Raw genomic sequence first — 19,044 nt, forward strand, 5'->3', positions numbered from 1 at the left:
GCGCTTCCCTGTGCGCGTATACTTACCAGATTGGCTGGTAGGAGGAACGTAGAGCATGGTATTCACGAAAACCAGCCCCGAGACCAGACGCATTACATTCGAACGAACGTATTCATATTCATAGGTGTTCCCGCGAATTCCCGGGATTTCGCGATCTTACCAACGGATCCAGACACGCACCCTCTCTCCCGTCTCCCTGTGAACGCCGAGCCGTTTCGATAAGTACCGGCTCACGTGATTTACCGTAATTTCGGCACGCGGAGGATCGTGTCTCGCGTGTTCGCGCGCCAATACCTTACTTTACTTTTATTACCGATCCACCGGCTTCCCTTCCGGCTGCTTTCCCTCTGTTGTGTTTCACAAAAAATTAGAATAGCTTGTCGGCCGATTAAATCGTTGCTTGCGAGAAAATTGAGGAACGGAGCCCGCTTTCGTGACCTTTCGGCAATTGTTAGGGTTGAAATTGCGCGGCTTTTAGAGACGATTTCGGATAGTTAAGAAGCGAGGCAAGTACCTGCAATTTTTGATATTTCCTTTTACAAGGAAACTCGGTAGAGAAACGAATAATCGCGAATCTTCTTGTTGAGAGCGTAGTATATAGGATGGGCTTGGGTGGATTCAATTTTTGTCGATAAAATGAAAATGCTACAATGAAAGCAGATACGGCTAAGTTCCTCCTGACATACCACGCTATAGTTTCGCTTTAGAGTTTATTAAGGAGAAACAAAGAAACTCGAATTAAAAGATATTGTTAGACAAACAGAAATGAGATTACTAAAAGAGAAAATATAACGCGAACGAACGTGTTTGTTATTGGAAAGAAACACAAGTGAAAATCAAGAATAATCAAATTGTTCTGGAAAACAGTTCGAACGAAGGAATGACAACTGGGTGCAGAACGGTAATCCAGTTGGAATCTCGTTGGTTTTCGTACGATAAAGTCGATTTTCGAGATCGGTTCGAATAACGAGCGAACAGCGTAACGAAGCAATAGAAATTGCAGAGAATAATGACACACGAGCCATGGCGGAAGCGTAACCACGAGAAATATCCGAAAACCCGGGCTGCTCGTAATCGGATCTTGAAAAGGGAAACAAATGGATCCAATTAACGACATCCAAACGTGGAATATTGAAAATATCGGACGAAGTAATTAAAATACACATGGTCCGCCGGGTCCTTTTAACAAATTGATTCCGACGTTACCATCCATATATGTAGACCGGTTCGCGAATGTATTTGAACATTTACTGTAAAATCTTTTTGTAGATGTATCGTATGTGCTATACAAAATATTTTGAAATTTCATTAGCATTGTAATGGAACACAATTACCATGGTTAAGTGGGAAAAATTTGTAGTATATCCAAAAATGTATATAGAGAATAGTAAAAAATTAATTACAAACGTACTCTACCCAGAGATAAAAAAATATTTGAGCGAACGAATCAATTTGTACCAATGTGTATCAATAATCTGTGATGCGCGTATCTATTTAGTGAAACCATCTTCATCTTCTAATTATATTAGGTTGTCCGATAAGTTTCTTTCGTTTCATAAGGTGATAATAGATGAACAACAATTCCTGTTTTATATTATTTTATTGAATTAGACACGATCCATTTCGTTCTATTTCCATTATTATGTTCGTGCATAATTCAATGAACTAATATAAAACAAAAGACATCGTGCGTCTATTATTTCCTTATACAACGCAAGAAACTTTTCGGACAACCTAATACATATGTTTAAGACGACGATCTATATCAAATATAATATTTTCGTGAAACGTATGTTCACAGTAATCGTCTTGTTACTTTTAGGTGCATTTCCAAACTTGTTCTAAATTTTCCAAAAATTTTGCATTATCTATGTTGTATGTATTCTACAATAAATGTTCGAATAATTTTACGAAACACTATATACATACAATGTACATATGTATGCGTCAAAATTGAATCTTTTGACAACAACGTATCATCGTTGAGGATAATCGTAGTGTAACGATGTCGTGAGAATAAATGAAGGAAGGTTACGTCGTTCTCGTGTAGGCGCGCGGAATTAAGTATGACGACGCGCTCATTTCTTTTGAGCATCTTTTCCAACGCTTTAAGACGATAGGAAAACAAACTGTTGCTGTCAGCAAGGCCCGACTCTGCGATTTGTACCGGCCTCTATGAATTATCGATCTATTTGCAGCACCCACTGATATTTTTGCCGCATCTTATTTTCATCCCCCTGTCCTTGCACGTACTCCCCCAGAAACGATTTTTCTTCCTATCATTCGGACCGTTAAATTAACCACAAGCACAACATTGAAAACATTGGCGAACATTAGATACGTATTTCTCACTAATTCTTCATTCTTTGTTCTAAACATCTTGTCTGCCGAAGATTTATATTACCGACACAAAAATCTGGAAACACTTCTTCGATCATTTCTTTGTTATTAAATTAACGCTACAACTATTAATAATAATATTCTTTATTTTGATACAATCGTTGGCAACAGGATATTCTAGGATAGCAAAATTCCAAAGCGATCTTTCTCATTTCTACGGATTCTGTAGAATTTTATACATTCCGTGGATTTCCATTGATTCTGTGAATTTTTCTAACGATTCGAAATTTTTCACCATACCACTGTATGTACCTATGTATCGGGAAATTCTATAATACGAGAAATTTGATCGAAAAATTGTTCAACGTAGACGTGGAAAAAATGAAGGTGACGAAATCTGCGTACGGCGCGTTTGTCTCCTTTCAATTCGTCTCATTTAGAAACGCAGATAAAGCTGTCAGGTCGGCACAAAAATAGAACTTACGTAACAAAGACGGTGGAAATTGGTCGATTCGTGACCAACGATTCCGCGAATAGAGAGGCGAGAATCAGAAGGAGGTCGGAATTCGTGAAATCGCGGGCATCGTCAGTCGTCGCCGGATTTATTTGTCTGTCATCGATTATCGAATGGTATTGGTCGTGTTGTTATTCCTATGCTGCCACGTTGTTCAGGAACTCGTCCTCTAATTCCTTTACTATTCGCGTACGAAGGATCTTCGATGAAATTTCCTCTTTCTGTGTTCTCGTCTACCAACTTCCTCTTCTCCTATTTCTTTTTATTTTCGAAGAAATCCGTCCTTGGACTCCTGCCTCGAATTAGCTACATGTTTCTAGTTAACTTTACACGCTAATAACATCTGGTGGATATCTTTCGCGCAAACATATACAATTTTTCAATGTTGATCGATTTCGAACAGTATTCGCGTTGTAGTTGAAATACCGTGGTAGATTCGAGTTAATAAATACTTCTCGATCAACTAATCAAAAGAAACATAGAACGAGAACACATCGCTCGTTATTTAAAGATACAAGAAAAGAAATAAGATTTATGAACAACTATAAGTGCTGAAAAAATCTTGTCGCCATTTGCGACAGGTTTCAAGTTCGCTGAACGATACATTGGATGCAAGATTCGCTACGATATCCGCCAGATCTTAAGTCTATCAGTTTGAAACGCGTTTCACGTCCGTTGATAAGCCGTTCGAAATGTAACGAGCAGATCACGACAAGGCAGCCACATAATCATTCACCCGATGCGACATTTCGCGTAATAAGTTTAATCGCTAATGCTAGCTGGCGGTCAGTGTTCCACGACTTCCGGTTAACGAGTAGTTAAAGCGCTCGTTTCTTACGATCCTCCGCGTTCGATGAATCGAAACGCGTACACAGACCACGTTCCAATCGGACGTCGTAAAGATAAACCGATTCGCCATTCAAGCGATCCGAACGTTTATTATTGAACACGCAGGCGGACTCGAAGCGAACATCCAGATATTTAGAACGTTTCCAGGTCCGACTTCTTCTTCGACACTCCAGCTGCTTGCATTAACAATGACGCGGTGAATGGTAGATGGAAACATCTATTGTTCTTTTCGTATGACTATCGTCATTTCCGAAGAATAATATTTTTATCTATTTTCCACATTTTCGCTGAGGTATAATAATATTTTTTCCTATTTGAAGAATAATTGAGCGATAAATCGTAGTACGATAATTTAATTATATGCAATTTAAAATATTCTTCCAGTTTTTAAATATCCTTGTAAATCGTCATTTCCGAAGAATAATATTTTTATCTATTTTCCACATTTTCGCTGAGGCATAATAATATTTTTTCCTATTTGAAGAATAATTGAGCGATAAATCGTAGTACAATAATTTAATTATATGCAACTTAAAATATTCTTCCAGTTTTTAAATATCCTTGCAAATAGAGTGGGACATTATTTTGAATTGTTTGAAGGGACATTACTCTGAAAAATACCGCAGAGGAAAAAATATTCGACGATATCTGAATAAATGTTCGATCGGAGATGTGGTTTCTTCGTGCTTATTTAAGAATGCACGTGGTATATATATTTTCTTAATATTTCAGAAAATTTCCTTAAATACTGAACACTAAAAATTTATTCCGCAGGTGACATGGAAATCTTGGCGTACTTCTTCGGTCCCATTGGCTTCCTACTCGCAGTGAACCTGTTATTCTTCGCAGCGACTGCCCGCGAGCTAACTTGTGGTCTATGGAAGGGCGAATTCGTGAAGAGCACCACAGAACGGTAAGCGAATTCATTCAGTTCGACCGAACGACTTGGAAAATCGAGGAGCACGGCTCACCGCGTCTGACTGTCCCCCCGAATCTGCCAGCTCTAAATTAAGTTCCGATCTGGTTTACGCGTTACTTCCCGGATACTCGCCAGTCTTGCACACGTCGGATATGACTGTTCAAACCGTATATCCCTGAGAGAAAAAGAAATATTTACCTTAAAAAGTTCCCGAGCGAATCGACGAGTCGAATTCGTAAACGTATTCCGTGCTTCGCGAACGGCCACGCGGTCTTCGTTTCGCGTAAATATTTGGCCAATTTCTTCCAAGAACGTGTGCCATTGGTACCGCTCGGCGATCTTTTCGCAGAACGATCGAGAAAAGAAAAATCGACGATCCACGCGTACAAATCGAACTTTCGTCACGTTGCGTGCAACATTTTACTTTCGTCAGTTCCGTGGGTACACGCAAGACGCGGTTTACTCTACGTCCGGGTTATTTTCAGAATCTTGCAAGCGTTACACCGTAGCTACGTTTACGGAAGATGTAGATCTAGCGCTAAGCCTAAAACGCTAAAAGTTTGCCAGTTACTTTAGATCGCAGATAGAGAGAAACCTCTTTCTGACCTGAGTATTATCTACAGTTCAATCTTGCCCACGCTATCGCCGCACTTTACACCCATACCATCTGGTAACCGAGTTCTCAGATAAACGGAAATTACCAGGAAACGTTTGGAGGCGCGCGTCCTTGCTAATCACCGCGAGATGCAACCGCGTCTCATTTCCTCGGGAAGTTAAGAGGGAAACGATTACGCGTCTCGGTGGTAAACTTCGAAGGAGTTTAAGTCGGCGATACAGCCGAGTTAAAGAAGTCCTGGTTTGTTTGTTCGAGAGTGAGACGAGCGATACACAACGATTAAGAGGAACAGGCGGCGCACAAACGCGTAACTATCTTCGTGCTCTTGTTTTATCGCTGCCGGCGAACGATGCTTTATTTCGGCGCGAAGGAAAACGCTCGAGGCCGATGATAAATATCAAGGATAACCGGTTTGTTGCATTCGGTTCACACGGAATCCATAGATAATCGAGATCAGCGAACGCTCAACCTCGGGATGTTTGCTTAAATTAAGATACTCTTCGAATCTTGTCGCTCCCCGTCCCTTCGTCCTTTTCTTTCGTGGTTTAACGAGCAATTATCTCGAGACGAAGGAACGGAGAAAGTGAATCGCGTCTCCTTTTGAAATCTGGCGAGGCCGTTTCGCCTGGGAAGTGGGGATTTACGAGCGCTTCCGTGTCGATCGGAATTCCAAGGAAATAAACGAGGGTGATTCTTAGCTGCTTCAGTGGGAAACAACGAGTCTTCTTCGATGAAATCGTATTTATCAATAAGAAAAGGGAGATTGGAATAAATAGAGAATCTGAGCCCTCTTACACGATTCGACTAATATTATTTCTGAGATTTTACAAGTCACGTGACGAGAACGCTATGTAATAAACTCTTTGGTAGAATGGTTAACGAAACAAACGAAGACCCACGCAGGTGAATTTTACATATTACGAAATCAGTTGGCTTATTGTCTTATATTTCTTTCTCTGAATTTTCTGAAGTTGTAAAAAGACACGAGTACGCTGGTATTGTTAGTTGAATTATCGTGCAAGAAGGGCTTGGTCTATCAAACTTTGCGAGAAGTCTAATCACTCGCGTTGCAATATTAACCTACTCTGATACATATAAGTTTCCTGTATCGAAGGTGGAATCGTATGATAGAGGGATTGACCATTGTTTTCTATCCTTTGTATCCTTCAAGCAACGCCAAAGAGATATAAGGAATATTCGAATTAACTGGTAACCGGCTGACGAATGAAAAAAATAGCGAGCTCTTGGAAAATTACGAATAGCGAAAAAATGGACGGAGAAAACGAGAAAACGAACATGAAAGAATCTCTATTCACCATTATGACCAGCGTGTGTCCCGGTCCCTCTGTATCGGCGGAAAGAGAACGGGCGAAAGTGAGGGAAGAGGAGGCTCGGCCGAAAGAGAATCGCAAATTGAGATCGTCAATATCAATTTCGACGGGACGAGGGAGCAAAGGTGGTTCGAAGGGACGGCGTGCGAATGGAAAATAACGATTCGATGCCTGATATCTGTCGGCGCGGCCGTGATAAAATAAATTCTCCTTTGAGCTCCGGTTGCTCTGTAAAAAAGCTACCGGCTGCCAGGCATAAATATCCGAAAAAAATGCGATTCGTCAAACGACGCTCGTCGCCCGATGCCAAGGATCGATGGGGAAACGTGATATTTTCACATCCGGTTGGAAGTATCCCTCAAAGAATTTACTGTTTATCCGACCCATTCGTCTTCGGGGAGCATTCTTCGAGTTTTCCGAAGTCTCGATAGTTCCTGCAGCTTTGTCTTTGTTATTGTGCCGTGAAAATGATGATCGAAATAGACGTCGTGTCGTTGAGTCGATCGACTTCGCTACAGACCGATACTCAAGTGGAAATTCCTCTTATAATTCCGCTAATATACGTTTGATATCTCAATATGCTTTTAAATCAAAGTAATCAGATGAAAACCAACACTGTGTCACGTGCAAAATATTGTATTCGTTGATCTTTCAATCGAAGAACAAACACGAGAGTTGAAGTTGAAATTAGAAACTCGAATGGAAAGCATAACGCGTGTTACAAGCGTAAGTTGATTAAAATAGCGTGGAAAGTAAAGACGAAGGTTGTTTTTCGGTGGAAGAGATGACTAAACCGGTGGTTTATGCCGCTAAAGGTGATTGATTTTGTTTAAAGGATTTTTCGAAACAATACGGTTGTCGAGGGATCTCGATTTCAATGAAATCTCGTCGAAAAGTTGATTCATGGTGCGTTAATTCGCAATATTTTTCACGTAACTTTCAGCGAGCTGTTATTTTGACGGATCGTTCGGATGCTTATTCGATTTATCGCAAATATTTGCAATTCTTCAAGGTGCCACGAAGAAATGAAACGTAAAAATACGTAGGTTGGATGAAAGAATACTCGTTAAACGAGTTGATGTTGTTCGAACGAGTCACGAATGTACAGGATGCAATAGAAGACGAGAACGAACAAGATCACTTTTAGAAAAAGAAAATAAATACGTAAAAATAGAAACTCTTCTGATCTCTGTCAAGGTTGATGCACGGGTCTACGTTAACTAAACTTCTTTTACTTCACTCCCTACAGTAGGCTTCGAAAATATTTGATCGGATATCGAATATGAAAATAAGAAACTCGTATAAAAATGACGTTTTACGAGACATCTTTGAATAGCAAGTTCCAATAAAAATGTCCGATTTTGGAATGCGCATGAAAACCATTAAAAAAAGCGATGTTTCGCTTGCTATAACGTAAAATATTCGAATAATTTGTGTTTAATCGAATAAAACGAAGAATTTAAACGCTTAATAAACAAGCGAAGATAGCAGAAAATAATTTATAAATAAATAATTTATCGTTTCGAAAATATCTCGTTATAATACATTATCGTTCAGCGCTTGAGAAAATAAAAGATCACAGAAATTAAAAAAAATCACAGAAAATCGATGTTCAGACGAAATCATTCATTCACGTAGCGACCAATGAATGACGCGCCGGTCGTGAGCTCTCTGCTCGCGATTTAAAAGTTCAGCGTCGCTGCCAAAATAAACGCGTCGCAAATAAAACCTCGTCGGTGTATCATAGCGTTCAAAGGAGACAGAAGAAGAAGAAAAGGACTTACTTTTGAATTATGTTCCGAGCAGAAACGACAAGGTTGCCGGTCGAAACGTAAACGTGATAAAACACGCGCTGTAACCGTCAGCTGGATGATGCGGGTAGATGCAGTCCTTACGATTGCATCGTTCTCGTTTCTTCTCCATTTTCAACCTCCCACTGTTCCGACATCGTCTCTTTTCTGCTGGAAAATCTTCGTGGATCGTAAAGTGGATACCTGTGTATTCGCCAGCTTTTAGAGATTCCGGATAGATCTCGCGGAAGCAATGGAAAATATGCTGGTCGACGAGCTTTAGCGGTGTTCGCGACTAATGTAAATTCTTACAAACGTAATAGATAAATTTATTTTATAGCCAATATTTCGTTTGATGTTCCTTTTTTCACCCTTCGTATTGTCGTTTCTCTTCTTCCGTTCGACCCTGATGAGTCATTTCCGAGAAAATCACATCTCTTTGTCAGAAACGTCGTTCTATCTTTTCCGTTAAAAGTTCTTCGAAGACACAGAGAGTTCGAAATAAATCTTGATCGCACCAAGATCGTGTTTGATCTATCGAGATAGACTGCAATAAACGGAAACTCGAACGACTCTACTTCGGCCAGTGGTGTTTCCTATGCAGCTGCAAAGTTTCTCATAAATTGCAATCGTAATACCTAACACTTTGAACGTTCCTTCCTTTCTTTTTTTCGTTATTTCACGCTGATTATATAAAGAACATCCATATAATAATAACGTCCAGACGAAATGGTCCTCATTAAACATGTTCCGCGTTACGAGTGTAACGAGCGATCGAAGCATGCATCGGTGTGTCGTTTCCAGATCTTTTTTTCTTCCTCTTTCTTTCTCCCTTCTTCTTTTTCTATCTTTTTCTTCTTTTTTTTTTATTATTAGATGCCGTCGATATTTTCAGTCTCAGACAGACGCTAACAATCCATATTCACCCCTCTGTCTCGTTACGTCAATTAACACGTAGCTGGATTCGCGATCCTACTTTCTTTCCAAACGCGGCGAGTGGCATTAATTTGAAGCGTCGAACAAAAATACGAATGGCTGTCTGCTTCAAATGACTCTACTTCGCCCTTCCTCCGCCTCGATTCGATGGAAACCCGCCCTTCTCAATTTCGTGCTCGATCTTTCAAACTGTTCATCGACTCGTTTCTCCACAAATTTTCTAGCAACGACGTAGAACGGAGGATGCAATCCTCGAGTGAGATGGCGTTGGTAGAAGTAGACCGAAATGCGGTCTTCTACGTTAAAATATACCCCGAATTTACACCAAACCGTAGAATACGATACGTGGTATTAAAAATATTTCTGCTTGTATTTCTGTGCCTAAAATCAAGTGTGATGAATATACTGAAAATATACCAAAATTATTCTGAACGGTAATTTTTACGATTTACCTCTTAATATTTTTATCGACAAGTGTGACGAATATACTGAAAATACACTAAAATTATTCTGGACGGTAATTTTTACAATGTACCTCTTAATATTTTTATCGACAAGTGTGACGAATATACTGAAAATACACTAAAATTATTCTGAACGGTAATTTTTACAATGTACCTCTTAATATTTTTATCGGCAAGTGTGACGAATATACTGAAAATACACTAAAATTATTCTGAACGGTAATTTTTACAATGTACCTCTTAATATTTTTATCGGCAAGTGTGACGAATATACTGAAAATACACTAAAATTATTCTGAACGGTAATTTTTACAATGTACCTCTTAATATTTTTATCGGCAAGTGTGACGAATATACTGAAAATACACTAAAATTATTCTGAACGGTAATTTTTACAATGTACCTCTTAATATTTTTATCGGCAAGTGTGACGAATATACTGAAAATACACTAAAATTATTCTGAACGGTAATTTTTACAATGTACCTCTTAATATTTTTATCGGCAAGTGTGACGAATATACTGAAAATACACTAAAATTATTCTGAACGGTAATTTTTACAATGTACCTCTTAATATTTTTATCGGCAAGTGTGACGAATATACTGAAAATATACTAAAATTATTCCGAACGGTAATTTTTACAATGTACCTCTTAATATTTTTATCGGCAAGTGTGACGAATATACTGAAAATACACTAAAATTATTCTGAAGGGTAATTTTTACAATGTACCTCTTAATATTTTTATCGGCATACTTTTATCTTCTAACGAAGTGTTTTTCTTTTTTACCAGGCTCTACGTTTCATTTTCACAGTATCTAATAATCGAAACGTACCAAGTGCGCGTTATTCTGTAAAATTACTCAATGCATCAGTCGTCATGATGCTGCACATATAGCAAGTAGTAGATCAAAACAAAAGATGATAAAACATCAAAGATAGTCTGTTTGTCTTGATCACGATCCAAGTGCAGTAAACGAACACTATTGATAAACAGAAATGGTGAAATCTTAAAAGAGGAATAAGGGGTATATAAAATTTGACCATTATCCGTAGCTGTCCTTGCTTCTTGCTCGTCGTTTGGCATACAAAGCCGATTCGACGGGACTTTGATCGGTCAAGTACGTTCTCAAAAATCTTCTCTTTCATGTTCTCCTCGCCTTTCAAGCGTTCATCGTGTACCGTGGTTCTTGGGTGCAGCTGTTCCCGCACAGGTGATCGACCGTTTGTTTGCATTCCGCTGTTCGATGGGCCTTCATGCTTATCACGCGCCTCCACGTTTCCCACCACGGTGAAAGGTTCATCCTGCACGCGCGAGTTCACCTTCTGCATTCGTGGACGCGTGTCTAATTTGCTTTCTTCGCATATCATTATGGCTGTAGAGATTTTTCATGCGCCGATCGTTCCGCCAATTCGTTGTTTGGATTGAAACCATCGGCCCGCGGTGCACGCCGATGAATTTTTCAGTAGTCTCCGCACGATAAAATTTTCATCCGAATAATAATCGACGAACCGGTACTACCCGTACATACTCGTATAACGGTGGATCGATAATAAAAGCCTTGCATCATTGATGACGAAATCCCGACGATATTTCCATCAGTCTGCGTTCGTACCCATGTCACGTCTTGTTGACTATTGTTCCAATTTGAAAGACAAATAATTCTACACGTGGCAATATCAGATTTGTTGCTCGACTTGTTAGACGTCTGTGCTATCCAAGACGTGGAGATTCATTGGATCGTAGACTCGAAAAAATCGGATACACGGAGAATTAAAAATTAAGACAAAGGCTTCGGAAATTCTTGGCTACAGCACGCTATTTAAATTTGGGCAATTAAGGATCCGTATAAAAAATTTGAAATATCAAAAAAAACAAGGACGCGTTAGAAATTGTCTACTATAATTTATTGTGGAAAATTAAATAATAATTATAAGCTTTAGATTTGTTACTATACTTGTCAGATATCTGGTATGTTCTTATATTGAGATGGAATATAGTAAAAAGAACGACTTTAAAAGAGCTTTGTATAGAGTAGACCACCGGTTACAAATAGTTAATTGATTTCAAATAAGATGTAGTAAAATCTAATCGACAGCCGGTGCATTGAGATTATGTTTCTGCCTTTGATGGTTTTATTTCCACTGTGCATTAAACCGTAATTATCATAATACATATGCGTAACATGGTCGCGTGGCATCTCGTAATAGCTGGATGCAAGAATCTTCTATTTTCGAGGCGCCGCCTAATTGTTACGAGCGGGGAATATGCAAACATCTCGCGGCTTGCAACCGGTGGTGGTTCAAAAATAACGCGGCGATCAACGAGAGAGCGGAGAGGTAAGCAAAGCGGAAAAGCGGCGAGTAGAGTTGGCGTTCTCGCGTGGAAACGGCTGAGTCGACCTGATTCGAACTTACTTGCATGGGCCAGTTTCGCACATGGCAACCTGCTAAATGTGGCATCGGGAGGGATCGATTATAAAAGTCGAATCTGCGAGGCGAATTTCGTATCAAAATTTTAAAGTTTTCGTTGGATTATAGACTCGACAAAATCGGATACGCGAAGAATTACTAACTAAAATAAAGGCTTCGGAAATTCTTGGCTACAGCACGCTATAGAAATTTGTGCAATTAAGGATCTGTATAAAAAATTTGAAATATCAAAAAAAAGAACGCGTTAGAAATTGTCTACTGCAACAAAAAATACAGATTTTATCGACGTTCAATTACACGTCGTAAGTTGGAAAACATTGCGACAGCGATAATAAAGATTGGGCAACCACGAAAGTACTAAAATGGGGAATGGCAGGAGGGAAAGAGGACTCCGTGGCCTTTATAACGCTATAATTTCGCGACACAACACCGTAACGGGCTGCGAATACTCAGCCGGAACGAATTAATAATGCTTTGACTTCGACCACAATGCGATGCATACATTACTCGTGGCGGCGCAACGTGTCACGCTGAACAAACGGATACGTTTGCGGCCTGATTTATGTTCATCGTAATTGAACGTAGCGCTAATTGAATCGGGTCGCTTTTTGTCGCCGGAAATTCGTCGCGGTACCTGTGGCGTCGCGGCTGAACGATATCCCCGTAACACGAATAAAACAGCATCTTTACGAAACATGAAAAATAACGTTCCTATATGCTGCGCGTATAACGAGAAAGATAAATGTGCAGAGAATTTTCTTAAACCAACGTGTATCTCCATAGATCTCTGAATCACTGCCTTGTCATTCCTCGTTCTTTGAATTCAAGGCACAATAACCGTCATAAATCAAGCAGGCCAGACCCAAAAAATTCCTTTCACGCGCAACTGATAATAAATGCTTAAGATTCTCCGAGCAATGTGTCAACTACGCGAACCCGTATTCCCTCGGATGATCGCTTTAACCAATTCAATTATCCAAACCATCGACGAGTCTCCCTAAATTCTAATCGACCTTGTGGATTCTTTTTCTCTTAAACCCAGTGTGGGCAAGTGTCGAGTAGACATTTCTATATTTCTTTTAACAACTTAATTGATTTCTAGCGATGGTAACACAAAATCGCTTCAGAGCCGAAGAAAGTGCAAACGTTTGAAATATCAAAGCTTGGAATTTGTTTCGTGAAATCCTGTTCATGAAGATACGAGTTTGTAAAAAAATCCGACATCTAATAGGCAATCTCGACCGGAGTCCCCTATAGAGTTTCTAATGCGACTTCTTCGAGCACTCGATCATCTTCAAACTAAATACTCATTTCCTAGCTCTGACGAGGATCTAATGTTTCTGTTTCAGAGCCGCACTGGGCCGTGTGTGCATGAAGCTGGTGGTCGTGATGGGCGTCACCTGGGTAGCCGACGTGGTCTCGTGGGCAGTCGGTGGTCCTCAATACATCTGGTACTTCACCGACTTGATAAACGCGTTCCAGGGCGTGCTGATCTTCGCGGTAGTTGGCTGCCAGCCCCAGGTCCGCGCCGCCTTGAAAAGGATCTGCAACAGGAATCCGAGGACCAACGCTGGAAGGCAGGGAAACGGACTGAGCACCACCAGTCACGGAATGCCCAGCATGGGCGACAGCGTCATTCAGAATCCGAGCACGAAGACCGCTCCGCTGGAAACCATCTGCTAAGCGACTTCTCTGACCTGCCGCTTCCGACAGTCGAGCTTCTCTGACGGCGTGCTTGCTCTGTTTAGTCCGTTGGAACCGTCGCTGTCGGTCAGTTTAGAGTTACTCGACTCTCAAGCAGAGAGATCGAGACAGGATTCAGTGGACGGGAAGTCGAAAGCGTGTGTTGGAAAGAGGCAGATTCGCGAATCTCGTGAAACACGTAAAACAGACGCGGAAGTTCACGAAGCGGAAGAACACTGTATACGAAGCGACCAGCGTGAAAAGCATCGCATTGATGGATCACTACCAAGAAGCAGCATTCTCTTTTCTCTGTTCATAGTTCGTGCGATTCTTAATACGAACGCCGTTGATACTTAATAATACGATCGTCTTCGAAGGAGACAGAGAAAAGCTTCTATATCTACTATCCGTTCCCGATTCGCGTTGCAGGGTCGACGACCTCGAGGCCGTGAACTTGAAATAACCGGACTTCCCCGTTCCGGATGACTTTGTGACTCGACGAGTGCCGTTTCACGAACATTGCCCGTATACAACTAGGCCCGTCCAAGTAGGACTCGACTCGCGTCAAAAATCCTCGTCTACTAAGAAAAGAGGTCGTCGACCTTGGCAGAAGTACAGTCGCCAAGAACGCGTTTGCTCGCCGCTCGTGTCCCTGCGGACTAAACGCGGGGAAAGCGGTAGAACGCGCGAACTGTCACTTTGAATGGTTGATTGTCTCGACAGGGAACACAATGGAGAACAGAGAAAACAACGCGAAGCGACAAATATTCATAGAGACACCCGTCCTGGTTCGAGTCCCCTCTCGAGAGAAAAGCGCATTCCCAACGACTCTCGGTCCAGCTTTCACTCGCGTCGAATTTCCTGTTATCGTTGCAATTTGTAATTCGCGCCACTCTCTGGATTCGTCCGTCTTTTCATCTCTCTAACGACGATTCGAAGCGAGAGTTGCGTTGTTCGTTGTCACCGATCGCTCAGAGATCCGTCGTCGAATCAACCAGGCCGTCGTTAACGCGCGTAGGAGCAACCAGTCACTGTCCATCGATTATACGCTGAGCGAAGTTAACGAGATGATGTGTGGCCGATACGAGACACGCTATTTCGGTATTAACAAACGGCGCCGGACGAGGTCGATTACGAGGGAATTTTTCGCGCGACAGTAAATACGATCATCGATATTAATACATGGTCGCTCGTTTTGCTCGTTTTTGAACGTCTGACGTTCTGCTATTCGCGATCACGCGTCGATTCTACAAATAAATGACACATCGGGACCACGAAAATTTCCCAATAAACGAACGACGTGTGTGACGTGTCCGATCGATGAAATCGCAACGACCTTGACCTGTGTTCGCAAGCACGCGTCAGGTGAATCCGGAACTTTCTTCGCGGCACGTCCTTCGTTATTCATCGAGCGTGCTTAAGGCCACGAGCGATCCCTCTTCAATTTCCTTCGGCATAAATTTGCATCAACCGACTACAATCGTGGCTACCATTAACGCGTTGCATTAGGAGTCTTGTAGCGTAGTCTCGTCGACGTCAGTCGCGCATCATTTTCTTGAAATACATTCAACGTCTCTTTATTCCACTTCTTTTGTATGACTGCCGGATCATCGACGACTTACATTTATCGATCCACGGCGTTAGTGGCGTTCTTTCGATCATGCTATCTCGACAATGGACCGTGAAAAACACAGAGGGGCTCGAAGAAAAGCAACAACACTGCCAAAATCAATTTCGATGACAAAACTCGAAGCAATTTTTCGCCTCATGTTGCAGTAATTTTGATGAGACTTTACAATATCGCTAGTTCGATCGTAAACACAACGAAGCATCGTTCGCACATCTCCGTTAGGATAAACCATATTCTTTTTGATACTTTTAATACCGTGAAAATGATTTTACACAGGTGATACGATAGGGACAATGTAAGTCGATCTAAAAAGCAATCAGTTCAATTGAAGTTGAATCGAACGAGGAGAGTGTTTTTTTTTTGTACAGGTGAGTCACGCTTTCACGAAGTCATACGTAGGTAGGTCAGGGCATAATGGACGACAACTCGTGACAATACACACTAGGAATTCAATGCCTTCTGAAATGCCTTCCAAACGTGGTGTTCAACGTGCCGAATTGTATACAATGGGAAACCAGACGGAGACCAGATGAAGTCTCCTGTCTCTTTCGGTTCTCGCATCGCGTGCGACCGTGCGAGATTACCATTTCTCCAAGCGATTTCCGGCGCAACTTCCGATGACATTCCACGACAGATTCATTCACCTTGCAGCGATGAATTAATCACAATTACGCGTCAGTGTGCGATAAAATCACGACAAGCGATGAATATTGATATTCTTAATTTTTTATCAGTTCGCAAAACTATTTCTTTACGTTAGAGTCTTTTTCTCTTCTTTTTCTTTTTTTGTCATCAGTTCAATTCCAAATCAAGTGCTGAGTCGTTGCGAATGTCATGGGAAATCGCTGAGTGCGATAACACGCACCGCATAAAAACCGTCTCACGTCTGCGTAGAATTAGTACCTCGCACTCGAGTTTGCTATTCTTTAGACCACACGTTCGCGCGAGTAACTCTCAACGCGCGAGCGGGAGTAAAGTAATCATTGTCATTGTTTCTTCAGGTGCATCCAAGAGACTGAGCCATGTACCCCTCCGCTCATGTTAATCGGAAACTATCTGAATTCTCTGCGAAGATACTCCATTACTGTTTTCTAAACAGATCTTCCTCCCTGAAATGGTACCAAAGCTTACGCGTAGACTCAATTTCTCAACGACGTTTAAATCGAAAGCTTCTCCTTTTAGAAAAACCTTATGAGAGTTTATATGATCTTCGTAGAGTGACAGATCGTTTCTAAAATCATATTAGTTCCTTTTCTTCTTGTATGAATGAAAGTGGAGCGCAAAGTCGTCAAAGTTTCGTCGATAAATATCACGTGTTCGAAAACGGAAATTCTTGATCTTTCGTTTCTCGTAAATAATGAAACTCGTAATTGTTCGATTCCTTGTCGACATTGTTGTCCATGCCGCGTGCGTGTCGTGCCTGCGTGTACGTAATTGCGTGACAATGCGAGCGTGTGAATGGTACTGTGTAATTAGCGTATTAACGAGCAGTAACTTCGTTATAAATCCCTTGCTATGTATAATCGCGGCCGAACAATGCGTAACGAGCCGGCGACAGTCGTAGCAGCTTTTCCGTTTCGTCCGCTCGTAATTCATCGCGATGTGGACTAAACCATCGCGTTTATTTTGCATCTGGCTCGATGACGCGAGTTCAAGGATCAATTAATCTCACTGGTGATCGAGTCTGCGACAAATCGACGATCGTCAAGCTCGTACGCATCGATCGTTCCCCGTCATTGCATCTCCTTGTAGATAAACATTTTCTCGTCATTATGTTACTTGTAATTATACGGTAAGCGCATATAAGTTATTCGTGTCCGTCGTACGCGACCAGCTACAAGATTTAAGAATAATACAAGCCACTTTGAGAAATTGTTGCTGGTCGTAAGGATGGATCTCGATGTACATTAATTCAACATTCAGTGTAGTCGACGATAATTCGTTAGGTAGTTAGGGTAATCGATGAGCAAAGAGGAGCAGCGTAGCCTTAAAACTAATTTATTCGGAGTAGTCGTTGTTGACGTATGAACAATAAGAGAAACGTAACATTTAGTATACACGTACATACACGTAAACGTATAAACATACACGAAAACTTGCCAGTATAGAGAATTAGAATTAAGAAGGGAACACGTGAATCACAGCGAGAGCACGATGGAGATCGTGGCAAGAGAAAAAGAAAAAGAATGGCTCTGGCGATCGTTCCGGGGGGAAAATACCCGCGATCGGCCAACGCGTTTAAACGGTTATTGAGGACCGCGTGCCTTCGCGTAATTTACGTGCGTGCATTCGCAGCGCGGAAAATCCAATGTTGAATTTAACATGGAGAACGTTCCCAACCACGGTGAAACGCGCTTGGTATGACAACCGTGGTCATTGGGATAGATTAGAAAGTCATTGATTTGGAATTTTATAGAAAATGCATTGTCCAAAATTGAACAATTAACACTAATTTAAAGTTATTGATAATCGATTCGACATTGGATTCTTCGCGAGGTAGGAAATTTCGTAAATTTGGCCAAAATAGTTCTTCACTTTTTGTATATTTTTTACCGTGATAGATGAAGAATGAAAGGAAGGATTGTTGTGCGGAAACTGTTATATCGAGAAGAAGAAGGTTGATTCCTCGGAGACACGGAGGCTATTATAGGGAGACAATAGTATTAACTCGTCGTGCGATTTAGAGGACGAGTTAGTGGCGAGCTCGTATTGGCTCGATTAACCATGTAGAGAGAGAACAGCCGGATTACCATGGTAGAGAAATTTATAATTACAACGACCCTGTACTACGGCCGATCGTACACCATTCCTGTACAATGTATCGTAACAGTATTTACTATTGCACTAATGGTAATAAAGAATAACTGTTAGTACATGTTTTGTTGCTGTTTGAAACATCGATTTATTGTCCAGTAGATTTATTTTCTAATCCTTATATATCCTCAAATTATTCTACTTTCTTAATTTGTTTTAGCTCCTTGTAGACAAATATAGGCACATCGTGAAATTTCTACGACATATAGATGTCAAAGTAGCCCTCCATCTTCTCGATCTTAAAAAGCAATAAATTTCATTTAGTTCGTTATAAAATTTGAAGTAATGCGAGGGTACGTCGCGCGTGCCTTCAGCGAATAAATTGATTACGCGAGTAATCTCGTAACGACGTTTACCCTGGGTATGCTTCATCAATTCGGTAGTGAGAAGTTTGAAGCTGGACGAACCCCTCTTAATTCAATCAGGCAAACTTCCCTGCTATGGACTCTGACATTAGTTGCGCCAGCCGAAATGGAAACTTCGACCGCATTGTAAGTTAGAGACAATTACTCTAGTCTTATTAAACGAGCGTATTTCACAAGTAGCCGCAATTGAGTTTCGTCTCTTCCGCGTAAATTCTCACTACGGGATTCGTATGCGAACCAACCGATACTGACACGCGAGGTATTAATAATTTCGTAGTGTTTCGAAATTCGAGTAAACACGGAGTTTCGATAATTCTTGTCAAACAAGTGTAAGCAAGTTTCTATTTAAGGAAGATT

At 41.0% G+C, this 19,044-nt stretch overlaps 1 protein-coding gene across 2 annotated transcripts in view; it reads left to right on the forward strand.

Annotated features, from left to right (window-relative positions):
- Nucleotides 1-18,381, forward strand: part of LOC100745242 (probable G-protein coupled receptor Mth-like 1) — a 158,747-nt gene extending 140,366 nt beyond the window's left edge. Inside the window, exons 6-8 of one of the 2 annotated variants that reach the window (XR_004460958.1) lie at nt 4,478-4,616; nt 13,545-18,004; nt 18,070-18,381. Coding sequence is in view for 1 of the 2 variants with exons in the window: in XM_003486392.4 (XP_003486440.1) it covers nt 4,478-4,616; nt 13,545-13,878 (473 nt within the window). In the remaining variant the exon portion in view is untranslated. Of the gene's footprint in view, nt 1-4,477; nt 4,617-13,544 lie in introns of both variants that reach the window. The other variant, XM_003486392.4, reaches the window with a different exon arrangement.
- Nucleotides 18,382-19,044: the final 663 nt, after the last annotated feature.

The sequence above is a fragment of the Bombus impatiens genome, unplaced genomic scaffold (genome assembly GCF_000188095.3).
Source record: "Bombus impatiens unplaced genomic scaffold, BIMP_2.2 scf_0113, whole genome shotgun sequence".
NCBI lineage: Eukaryota > Metazoa > Arthropoda > Insecta > Hymenoptera > Apidae > Bombus > Bombus impatiens.